Source organism: Fukomys damarensis, unplaced genomic scaffold (assembly GCF_012274545.1).
Source record: "Fukomys damarensis isolate Sample0158 unplaced genomic scaffold, DMR_v1.0_HiC HiC_scaffold_37, whole genome shotgun sequence".
In the NCBI taxonomy this organism is placed as follows: Eukaryota; Metazoa; Chordata; class Mammalia; order Rodentia; family Bathyergidae; genus Fukomys; species Fukomys damarensis.
The window spans coordinates 62,788,810-62,801,653 of record NW_022900949.1 but is presented as its reverse complement, the minus strand read 5'-3'; the positions used below and the strand labels follow the sequence as shown (position 1 = coordinate 62,801,653).

At 38.9% G+C, this 12,844-nt stretch overlaps 1 protein-coding gene across 2 annotated transcripts in view; it reads left to right on the top strand.

Annotated features, from left to right (window-relative positions):
• The window catches only part of Kcnab1 (potassium voltage-gated channel subfamily A member regulatory beta subunit 1), a 394,129-nt gene that overhangs the window by 142,731 nt on the left and 238,554 nt on the right, over positions 1-12,844 (top strand). Inside the window, exon 1 of one of the 2 annotated variants that reach the window (XM_010636911.3) lies at positions 7-705. The exons of the other annotated variant lie outside the window; for it this stretch is intronic. Coding sequence (XP_010635213.1) covers positions 485-705 — 221 coding nt within the window. The 5' untranslated portion in view covers positions 7-484. Of the gene's footprint in view, positions 1-6; positions 706-12,844 lie in introns of those variants that run through there. 2 annotated transcript variants of the gene reach the window in all.

Below are 12,844 nucleotides of genomic sequence, written 5' to 3'. Positions count from 1 at the left end.
CCTGCGGTCCGAGGATGCTGGCCGCGTCCTGCGGTTTGCCTGCGCTGATGTGAGCCAGCGCCCAGAAGCGAGCTGCGTTCCGGTGCCGCGGACTGGCTGCCGGCAGGGCTGTGTGCAGTCACCATGAATGCTCAGCTCTAGGCTGCTGGAACAGCCTCCCGACTGCATGGATTTGGCTGTTTAATCAGCCGAGATTCCTGCCGGGGAAGATTTCAGAGCTTGATCCGCGCTCCAGCTGCGGTGACAACTTCGGGGCTGGCTGTTTACTTGTGCAGGTTCCGCGGACTCTGTCCTGCACCGCAGCTACCCTCGCCACTGGCCTGCTCGGCTCGGGAGTCAGCCGTCAGGACTCCTCTGACGGTCCCCAGAAAGGGGGAGCCAGGAGGGGTTCAAAGACGAGCAGGAACCCCCTCAACTGCTCAGCCTCTCGTGACTGCCTGTGCTGTGGGGTTCTGAGAGGGACCGTGCGCTTTCCGGGGAAGCAATGCAAGTCTCCATAGCCTGCACTGAGCACAATCTGAAGAGTCGGAATGGTGAGGACCGACTTCTGAGCAAGCAGAGCTCCACCGCCCCCAATGTGGTGAACGCAGCCCGGGCCAAATTCCGCACGGTCGCTATCATCGCGCGCAGCCTGGGGACCTTCACCCCCCAGCATCACATTTCTCTCAAAGAGTCCACCGCAAAGCAGACTGGCATGAAATACAGGTATGGATGTAACATTCCTTCTGCCCGGGGGGAGGGGGGGTCCGTGTTCTGCACAGGTGCAGGCAGTGGAGTCGCTTTTGAAAAGTGACTTATTTAGGGTGGGTTGCTTAATTTAGAATTCTCAGGTGTTTTTAAAATAGCTCTTTAGAAGGATGGAAAAGTTCAAGGTGGGGTGTGTGTGTGTGTGTGTGTGGTAAGTTTTTAAAATTGTGGCCCATTTTGAATATACTGTTATGAGCACCTTAGGAGCTATATAAATTCCAGTCTGCTGAAGGAGACACACAACTGCTGTTAACTGGCAGTTAGATCAGAACGTTTTTAGGAGCATTTTTTTTTCTATTTTGGGATACATATGTAGTTTCTGCAATTATACTATCAGAAATAGTTGCTCATCTTGTGCTGCACTCTTATTATCCTTTGAAAGACCGAATATCAGATGCTACATACACAAAGTTTTTATGAAGTTTTGTTGTGGAAGAAATGCCTATAAATTAGATTAAACTCTGTCATATTTAATCTAAATTACTGTGTGAACTAAAACATGAAATAAGGAGAAAAGTTCAATACCACCCGTTTATTCAAAATTTTAACCTTCTTTAAATTGTTTTCTAAAGATAAATCTTACGGTAATAGGTGATATTTTTATAATAGAGAATAACTTAAATTTGATAAGTAAAAATTTTCATGATGTAATTATGTGGTTTCTGCCTTCTCATTATTTGTGCTTTGCACCAATCCTTCTTGACTTTATTTCTTTAAAACTACTGTGCTTCTAGTTTCTAGAAGTGGATATAGAGGAGAGAATGTACTGACACATCTTCCAATGTTTTTGTTACTCTAAGTTGCAGGTGTGGTTTTGCTACTTATTTACATTTAACTATCTCTCATCTCTTTAGGAATCAGGTTTCCGGATAGGATGAACTTAATGCAATTAAGATAATCCACATCTAAGACTGTGCTTTCTGTGTGGGGTTGTTGAAATAAGCATTTAAATCTATTTATATCAAAGTTGTCCTTGAAAAGTTTCTTTGCAGAGTTCCAGGAAAGCTGCTCACAGCAAGTAGTAAAGCACTGTTGTTTTGCTGTATTTTTGAGCCATTGAGAAAGAAAGCCCATAAATGAAAACAAAGCAGTTGTAGCTGAAGCTCTCCGCCCAACTGCAGTGCACACTCTGACCCTTAGCAACACCTCTGCTTTTCCTGATAGTGCCATGGTGGAGGGGGGACCCCACAATGACAATTCTCTACATGAATCTGCTGTCTCTAGTGCATTGGACTTTCCTAGTGCTGCCACTGTGGCGCTCCCCCAGTCCCTGCCCTGTGGACGTGGTGCTGCTCTCTCTCTGTGCATTTCTACTGCTGTGAAGGAGACAAGCTGTTGCCCCCCTGGGAGTACCCAGGAGTGGGACACTCTTCCTGGAAGATCAAGGAAAGTGGTGTGAATGGGTGGCTTCTAGCATCTAGCATTTTGTGGCACTATAAACTTTCTTATTACAAATCAGAGGAAATCAAAGTAACAATCCTTGTTTCTTGGGGCCGTGTTTCATAGTTGCTTGTGGGTAACTGTTGGAAGGCTATGGTGTTATGAGTGCTTTTAGAAGTCAGAAGCTTTCTATTTAGGTTTTTCTATCAACACAACTCAACTCAGATTGGTAAATGTTTCTGTTTTTTTCCAAAACCTAGTGTGGGAGCAAGATTCTTTTGGGTATCTTTCAGTATTGGCTACTGCGGACAGCTTTTCTTTGACAAGTTAGTCCTGAAGGTCTCCAGTAATATGGAAGATATCCCGTTGTTTGTAGTGACTAAATAAGATGCCTCTTCCTTATTCTTTCTCTTGTTTTGAACCACTCTGTGACAATCAAGTGGTGTGTGTGTGTGTGTGTGTATATGTATGTGTATGAATGAATATGATTTACCCCCTCTTTCAAATTCTATGTAGAGTGATCTTTGTGAAAGAAATTATGAGATAATGCCAAATATATATCATGCTTTCTTAGGGTTGACAGGCAGACCATATGCTTCATTAAAAAAGTGGTAGAAATATTTTATTAGTTAAATTGTCTTTTTACATTTTGATACCTAAGATATGCCTATGTGGACTATATATTAATGATAACGTGTAGTAGAAAATAAAAATAATGCGATGGGATAAGGAAGGTTTGGGTAAACAATCTGGAGAATACCTAGAGGAACCAGAAAAGGAAGTTAGCACTTAATTGTGGCCATGATATTCTTTCCTTGAAGATGGCTTCCATAGGCAGAACTTTCAGAATGATCCACCAACCCAATAGAAAATAAAATGTATTGTTTTTCCATTTTCCTGGGGAGAGGATTTATAGCTTTCATCAGAATTTAAGGCATCTACTAGTCCAAAAACCATCAAACTGTTGTCAGGCAAAGAGATACTCCTTTAGCCAACAAATACTTGCTGAGCACCTATCCTGTACCAGTAACTATAGTAGACCTGGTAGACAACGCACAGAAGCCAGATGAGGCTTGGGGCTTACTTTCAAGACCATAAATAAGAAATCAAATAAAATAAATTTTTCTATTGTGAGATATTCTTATGAAGATCATGTGTTGGGTAGTGAAAAGCCATTCCTGAACCAACTTAATTGGTTCATTTTTAGATTGCCAATGCCACTTTAGTTCCAAGGTTAATGACTACATCTTGCAGCATGAATAATTTGTCCATATCTGCCACCCATTTTGCTATCCTGATGGCCATTGTTCAGGGCTAATCCTGCTGCAAGGAGCTACCTGTCAGTTGAGGACCTAATCATAACTTTGAAAAATAAGTAGAATGGCTTTTTTGTATATAATGCCTTATGATATTTCAATAGTAATTTATATCATCATCTAAGATTATCATCCATTTATCAAGAATCCATGAAATTGGGAATTCAGAAAGATTAATACATGCTTGTGCAAAGCACCTGAATTCTGCAAGGACAATGCTCAAAGCCACTACTATATTTTCACCATCATTGTACGATAATCTTGTTTTAAATTGACTCTTGTTTCAAGGCTGAAGATCAGAAAAAAATCCACTAGAACATTCATCCATTGAAATGTTACTATTAGTCGGAGGGAGAAAGAGTCCACCTAACATTTATCCTGGTGACTGTCTTAAATGCAAACCACAGGGCTATCCTGGTTCTTGGAGTTTTCACAGTTGTGCCTTGTTAATGCTTCAGAATTCTTTTGTTTTACTTTTGCATGTGTTTTTAGTCTCGAAGTTAATTATACCATGTTAATTTTATGGAATTTCTGCAATCATATGTGAAAGATCTGCACATGATAAATGTAGTTGTATACCTGAACCTTTTATCCTAAGAGTAAATCACTCAGGACAGAAGTTAAATAAGGTTGGTTTTATTGTTTTTGCTTGTTTGTTTGGACTTTTTGTTTTGTTTTTAGACAATTTTTTAAAAACGATCCAGGTACTAATGTTTGACATAGTTTCAGAACTTATCATGTCAGGATAGAGCACATTTATATTGATAAGTTCCTGCCCCTCTCATTCTGAAATCCTGGTTTATTTTATTTTTATTTTTATTTTATTTATTTATTTTTGGTACCGGGGATTGAACTCGGGACTTTGTGCTTACAAGGCAAGTGGCAAAACCACTGAACTAAATCCCTGGCCCTGAAATCCTAGTTTAAATTCCAAAGCAATGTGAATATCAATGAGCCAAATTTCACTGAGAAAGGTTTTGTTTGAAACATACATATCTGTGGCACTGTAATCTTGGCTGTGTAGTTACATGCTTTGATAACTGTAAGAGAATTCTTTATAAAAAAGAAATATTGTCTGCATCATAATTTTAGAATTTCACTAAAAAATTTTATTTTTTTCCTTTTTAAAAGCTTAATCACACTTTAGCACTAATTTTTTGAAGCAATTATAGATTTAGAGGAATTTGCAAGAAAATGTACAAAGAATTTCTGTGTATGCTTAATTTCATCTGTCTCTAAAGGTAACATCTTGCATAACAGCAGCGTGAAATCAAAACTAAGAAACTGACATTGGTGTAATCCAAAGAATTTATTTAGATTTTACCAGTTATACATGTATTTATTTTCATATGTTTATATGTCTACGCAGTTTTATCAAATGTATAGATTTGTGTAGCTGTGACAGGGAAGAATCATAATTTTTCTGTAATCACAAGGCTCCTTCATGTGATCCCTTTAAAGACACTTCTGTTCTCTTCCCCAATCCTTAACCCTAGGTAACTACCATTCTGTTGTAAGCCATCTCTAAAATTTTGCTTTTTCAAGAAATATCATAGAAATGGAACCTTACAATATATAATCTTTTGGAATGGACTTGTTTCCTCAGAGGATTCGTGCAGGCAAGTGGGGAGAGAAAATCTTGTAGCTTTACAAGAGGTCAAACTGTGGCACTGTAGAGGTGTCAGGGTGAGCTGTTTAGATGTAAGGTGAACATCAGCAATGGAGGAAACAGGAGCTTTTGAGCAGGATGTCTAGTTATAAAGTTCAGTTAAGCGAGTGTTAATCTGGCAGTTGTTTCTCCAAAAATCTAAGAGTTATGGGTTTCAAATGAGAGAATTTATATTCACTGTGCTCTCTATTTTCCTATAGAAAAGCAATACTATATAGAAAAGATTTGGGCCAGATACCAGATGCCTCTCCCATGCCATTCTTTTTAGTCTCTTTAGTAAAGCATACATCGCAACCACCATTCCCTGCCTCCCACGAATGGTGGGCAGATTTTGAATCAAAGCAATGCAAGTAAAAGATCAATGTTGTCAACTGATTATGTAAGAGGCACTAAGTGCGTGTGTGTGTGTGTGTGTGTGTGTGTGTATCCATATGAGGAAAAGTAGGAGGAAGGGGTGGGCTAAGGAGGAGGAAGAGAAAACTACAGCTCTGTAGTTGTGTTTCAAATAGAAATACTTGATTATAGTCCAGAGAAAGCAATTTGGTTATTTAAAATGCCAAGTTTTTAATTTCTTTAGTAATGACTGCCATCGCCATCGTCACTTCCACTGACACCCATGGGTGTGGGCTTTCCTCTCCAGAGAAAACTGATGAGAATGGGGAGGTGGAGAAGGCTTCCTGAAAATTAGTTGCTGAGTCAATCTTGTAGCGTTTATTCCACCTCTGCAAGGCACCAGCCAGAAGTCTGGCATCTATGGGACGGTGAGAAAATGGAAGGAGGGGAGGGAGCCTCCTGGAAGTTGTTAGGCAAATGTGTTCTAGTTCTAGTTCTAGGAGGGGACTGTGTTTGAGTGTGTGCATAGGTGTGTGCGCATGGGTGTGTCCATACAGTTTCTAGAGATGTCTCGTTTCTTATCTGTACTCTTCAGTTTGCTTGCTGCACGTGAAGTCCTTCATCTCAGGTCCACTCTTTGGAAGTGATCTCTTTAGAAATGCCCTCACTTTCAAGAAAAATTTGCTTTAAAAAATTCGTTCAACATTTCAATTTGTGGTAATTTCAAAATTTCCTGAGGGGAGAGAAAAAAAATCTCATCACATTCAAAAAGAAAATCTGATTCCTAAATTTCACTTTGATTTTTTTCAAATTACTTTCATCAAACTGTTTTCTCCTTACTACATATATCAATTCAGGAGTTGTGGGTTCAGGGAACCTGATCAAAACATAGAACTCTTAATTTCCTCGTGTATTCTTTAAAGCTTCTTTTAGGAGAGAAACCCCTCTTAGGAGAAGAAGTGAATTCACAAGCATTGCTTCACACTTTTCCTTCGAGAATTTCAAAGCTGTTCAGATCAATGGCAACTAGATATAGTGACAAATGGTGAGATGTTGTAAGTTAATCATGTTGTATGCTTAAAAAAATTTTGTGACCCATTTCTACTCTTTATAATGTGAAAACAGAATAATTGAGGCAGAACAATTTATGATGAAAATCTTTTCAATGTCCGTTTCAGTAATGGGAATGAATATGATGTGGTCATGTGAAATAAATGAGTTAGCAATTGACATTCCTTTGGAATCAGATGTGGACTTTGGCAGTCGCATTATTTTATAGAGAGCACCAATTCTGTGGTCAGAGTAACCCAGGAAGTGAATGGCAGTGTCAAGGTTAAACTCAGGTCTCCTGGTTCTGATGATGGTTCCTTCTGTTCCTTTAGCTCTTGTTTATGCCCCATTTTCAACACAGGAAAGAAGCACATTGCATGAAATACTTCTGGAAATGATAATTCCCTTCACTGCATATGCGAAAATTGCTGCTGAAGCTTTTATCTCAAGAAGCAGCAAAGCCCTGCTGTGTGCTGAGAGAGCCACACCAGAGTTCTCTGTGTCCTGCAGGGCTGTATGGACCCCAAAGGGTGCCTATGGCAGCTCTGAAGCAAGGCATAATTAACTTCCAGATGATGGTGTGCATAGTATCACAGTAGCTAAAACTGATGTATCAAAAGAGATGAGCAAACCCATGAGCACAGTGGATGAGATGGTGCTACGTTATCAACACTGATAGGAAGTACTCATCTAGGCACTGAGTGATGGACTCCCTTCCATGCTCTTAGAGATTATTTTGAAAATCTTGCTCCTAAAAGTCAGAATTGAAAAACATTTAAAAATCCTTACTGCAGGTTGATTTTCTGTTACCCAGATTGGAAACCAAAACAGAAGCCCAGCAGTGATTCTTTTTTTCTTGGAATCAACAGCTAGGGAGGACTCTGAGAGCACTTGCACAGGCCATCTGGTCCAGCCCTCGTGAGAAATCTGTCCGGTTTTTCCAATTTGCACCATGCAGAAACTACTTACAAAGGCCTCTGAAGAAATATTGTATAATCTTCTTTCATGGCAGTCATGAACAAATTGGCTGTTCTTTCTAAGAATCAGAATCATTCATTGAACTTGGAAGTCCTTACAGGAAGCAATAGGTGAAGGCTTTTAGAATTCTCTCTTGTCCGGAACCTAACAGTCAAGTCAGTATAGAAGGTTGAAGAGTAAGAAAGCAAGGGCATAGCAGTGACCTAAGAAAGGCACATGGTAGCACATGGAGGGTCTTGATCTCCTGCTGACACCTGGGAAGGGGGATCATCTTCCATTCTGGTCCCGGTACCACTCAGCTGTCCTGACCTGTAGCTGAACCATGCAGAAGGCAAAACATTTCACCATTACACAAAAGTCCTTTTTATAATGGTTTCGGCTCCTTTAAAGCTGCCCTGAAAGCTTCTTGGCCTGTTCACCACTAAGACGGAAAAAAAAAAGCTAGTTGTAATTTTCTGTCTCACGCGGTTTCTAGTACTTGAAAACTATTACTACGACTCAGCTTCCTGATTTCCAAGATGGTTGTATTCCTTTCCTCCTAGATTTCATTTTCTGATTCACAACCATGACTGTGTCTCTCATTTAAACCTTCACCATGATGGCTAGCTACCTCTTCTGTAAGTCATCCAGGACTGGATATACTTCTGAGTAAAGGTCTGGACTTTCTGGTGTGAGAGAGCAAAATTGCCTAAGAACACACAAACTCTGGACCTTTGTGTACATTCCCTGGTTGTGTTTACTGTTTTAAGAGAAAAAATGTTTTTTAATATTTTAGCCATTCTTAGAAAAATTGTTGTGAAACATTTTTAAATATTCTAACATATTTATTGGAATAACAGAAGGTAACCATGCAGTAACATGTAGCCACTCTTATTAGATTATCCACTCTAAAGCTTGTAATGGTAACAACCTAAGCCTCTTGAGTTACAAAACTATGAAAAGGTCAAATTTGACATATAAATGTCAACAGTATCTGAGTAGCCAGACAGGAAAGCTCATAGCTTATAATATTATTTTGCTTATTATAGAGAACTTTTATTTATTTTAACCTAGAGCTTCAAATATAAAGGCAACTGTTGATGATTGGTAGCATTGAGAAGAGATATTTTCTGTACTGATAATTAACATTTCCAAGAGACTCCCATCAGCTGAAGGAAATGGAGTTTGCATATACAAACACCAGAAAGCTTTTAGTAAGAACAGTAAGCCTTTTCCTGAAGAACACATGCTAATAAGCTCTTTGCTCTTTCATTTCCTTGGAATTAGTTTCATTCTATTTCTTCTGTTGTTATTCTGCTGTGTCGGGGATCAAACTCGGGGCCTTTTGCATGCCAGGCAAGCATTCTATGAGCTGAGCTACATCCCTACCCAAGCAGTTTCTGCTTTAAACAAGATTTTTTTTGTTATTTAATTTTTTGGTGTTTTTGGTCTGAGACCAAACAAGCTCATTATAAAAATAAGCTGCAGAAGTAATATGACTTTAATGAATGTTATTTCTTCCTCATCTCAAGGACTGGTAAAGGCTTCCTCTGGAGTCTTTGATGAAAATAGACCTCTTGACTTACTACTACTCCATGTTCTACCTTTATTTATTTATTTTGGAGGGATTATTTTGTTTTGGTTTGGTTTGTTTTTTTTGGTGCTGGGGATCAAAAACCTACTTTTATATGTGCAAATAACATTTGCATTTTGGCATCTTTGCATTTATTGAAAATAACTGGAAATGCTCAGGAAAAATCTTACTAGTCTGTTTCCAAAGGATTTCCTTTGCTAGAAATATATTTGTTATGCTTTTTTAATGAAGAGGAAATAAAAAATTACTACCACAAAGAGAGCCAAATAGGAAGCTGGAGTTGGGAAACTCACCTAGCATAACTGTCTTAGTTACTTTTCTCTTCGTTGAGAAAAAATACTCAACTCTCAAAGTTAAGGGAGAACAGGTTTATTTGGCTCAGAGTTTGTAGAACTTTCAGCTCATAGCGGGTTGGCTCCAAGGCAGGGTGGCATGGCAGACGCACTTCACAGAAGAGAAACAGTTCATGGCAGGCAGAAGGCAGCGAGCTGCAAATGGCAAGAGTGACCCTCTTTCTGTCCCTTATATAGCACTCACATCCAGGGTAGGACACCCTTAATCCTACCCAGTACTGTACTAAACTAATCAGCAGACTGATTTAGTAATCACATGATCTTGATCCCAGCCTCACACACTCCAGATCCAGCCAGCCCTGAAAAGCCCTACCTGTGACTGCAAGAGGCTTTGGGAGGACATCTAGACACGAGCCATAGCAATAATTTATTCTTCAATAATGGCTTATATTTCAATTTAAGTATGCACTGCTTTCAGTCAAATATAATTGTTCCAGGAGCAGTCTTCTGGAAATAAGGAGGCTTGGATAAAAGCCATAAAAGCATGAGATGAACTCTTTAATCAGAGAAGCAAGTAGATACTTGCTTGAGGACTTCAAATTCTACCAGGTATCTCCTGAGGGCTTCAGCAGGTTCTTTTCTTGTCCTGGGTCAGGAAAAGAAAGTAATTTTAACAGAGACTCAGCCAGTATTTTTTTTTTTTATACTGGGTATTGAACTCAGGACCTTGCACTTGTGAGGCAGGCATGGCACCACTGAGCTAAATCCCAAGCCTGGCAATCAGTATTCTTAAAAAAGCTAAGTGAGAACTACCATACTATAATAGTTTCTTATTGCTGCTATAAAAAATTACCACAAAGTTTAGTATCTTAAAACAATGCATATTTATTCTTTCACAACCCAACAGGTTAGAAATCTAAAATCAAAGGATCAGCAGGGTTGTGTTTTTTTCCTCAGGCTGCAGGGCAGAAATCCGTTTCCCTGCCTTTTCCAGCTTATAGAGATCCACCTGCATTCCTTGGCTTGTGGATTCTTCCTTCATCTTCAAAGCAAATTGTTCCAGCTTCTGGTTTTGTCTTCACATCTCCTTTTTCTCACTTCGATCTCTTGCCTCCCTCTTATAAAGCCTGCTGTGATGAGCAGAGGCCCACCTGGGTAATCCAGAATAATCTCCCCAGTTTATGACCTTTCACTTAATTCCACATGCAAAGTCCCTTCTACAATAAAAGGTAATATATTCGAAGATTTCAGGGGTTAGGATATAACATCTTTCATAGGCTGTTTTATAGCTTGCCATACTTACATGCAAATATATCATGTAAGAGAGGTATGCATTAAAGAGTATAGTTAAAGAGTATCAAGTACTTTTTGTCCATCATTTTCTGTAGAAGAATTTCTCAAGGGAGGAAAGACAGCCAAAGGAATAATGGGATCACTAAAGATGTAGGGTGCTGAGGATTTCCTTTTTGCAAGGCTACATTTTGGGTTTTGAATCAAAAATAAAAACTCCCATTCATTGTGTGGCTCCAGTGTTGTAAAGTGCAAATAGTTTTATCTTGTCCTTGACAGTTACTAGAATGGTGTCTCCTACATGAATTTGCTGTTTCCTTCAGCCCCTCACTAGGATGGATAGGTAGTTCTGGGCATTTATAGAAAAACCAATAGATGCCCATAAAGATCAAGCTATATCATTGCAATTAAAATGCCCATCACCTAAAAATACAATGTCTGCTGTCAGTGAAGTGTGGAACCTAACTCCTCCTAACACACGGAGTCCTGGAAGTGTAGCAGCACATCCTTAACCCTGATACGATGCGTCTTTGAGATTCTGAACATGTATAACAAGACCTCACCCTTCTGTAAAATCTGTACCATCCTTGCTTCATTAATGTTGTCATGCACTGTGGTACAAGAGGGCAGAAGGGGTTTCTTGCAGGAATATTAAATTATTTTTCTGAAACTTTATTAAATATGAATCTTTATTCAACTGAAGCCATTAGGTTATTTTATTTTAATCTCAAAGCAGTTTTATTCTTATGAATGAAATTTCTACAAATACTGATACAAATGTTCATGTCTCAAATCTGATGCAATTTCCCTCTGTGAAGAGGAAGGTGGTTGTTCGCAGCTCTTTGCATCCCTTTCCAAAGACCTGCTGCTCTTTTATCACTGCATAGACTATAGGGCTTTGAAGATTAGGCTCTTGATCCCAAAGCATTTAAATCTATGTGCCCTCTCTTGGCCTGTGAGCAAAATGTACCACATTGCATCTTATTTGGGGAGAAATAGTAGTGGCTATGAATCAAAGTGGATTAGGAAACAGATTGGCAATCGGAGAAGTCAAGAGTCAAAGCCCCACCTTGGACTGTAATTCAGTTTCTTGTGACCAGATATTGTTTCCTGGAGGCTGTAAGAGACATAATCCTCAAGAAAAAGTGAAATAAGGAGATGACCCCTTTGGGACTTTGCTGATTATGATGGGTCAAAATGTAACAGTGAAGGAAGTAATGATAGACCATTAATTGCTATAGAGCCCCTTGCAGGGCTGGATAACCTCATATGCATTTACGACTTGGTAGCATTATCTCTGTGTATTTAGGGTCAACACCACCAGGCCCTTCTATAATGCACTGAGGGTAAACAAGGGAAGAGCATGACCTATCTTTTCTTCCTTCCACATTATTGCCCACAGAGTTTGTATTCTAACTAAAAAAAAAATTTTTGAGGCCTAATGCAAATATAGCAATGACAGCATTGATTCATGTTGACAACAGGAAAAAGAACAAATTGAAATTGCATGTGTATTCTAATGACTTCTGTCTGATTATAGGTCATTGATGGCTTTTTAATGTTTTTGTTTTTTATTAGCACATGTTTGCAATACATAATGATTATATTCATCCTGGGGGATTGATCTCTGTATATAATACACCTGAATTCTTTTTACATTCCTACTGATGATTATCAATGAAGCAAATACAACGAATTCTAAAAGTGTCCTTCAATTTCATTTTTTAGCAGAAAGTGTTAAGACAATAACGTTTACCAAAATGTCTGGCCTTGGGCCAGGGATTTAGCTCATTGGTTCCACCGCCTGCCTTGCAAGTACAAGGACCCGAGTTTGATCCCTGGTACCAAAACAATAGAAAAAAAAAATAACAAGAACAAAAAATGTCTGGCCTTACTTTAACAATGATGAGCTTTAGAAAGAGAAGTATTCATAGAATGCAAAATTATAATCTTCCTTGTTGATTATTCCTGCTAAGGAAATCAGCCTGGTATTTTGAGATTGAAATACTTTGGGGCAAGGTTTGATAAAAACAAACAAATATTAATTATCAGCACGTCTGAATAACATTTTTTGCCAATCAAATTTTTATATCGATTGCCTCATGTAAATATTTAAAACAGATTGAAAGAGCTTCATTAACATTATCTCAGTCATTAAAGGGCAGCAGCTAATTGTGTCATGCCCATTTTTAGTTATGACACCCAAAGAATAAAA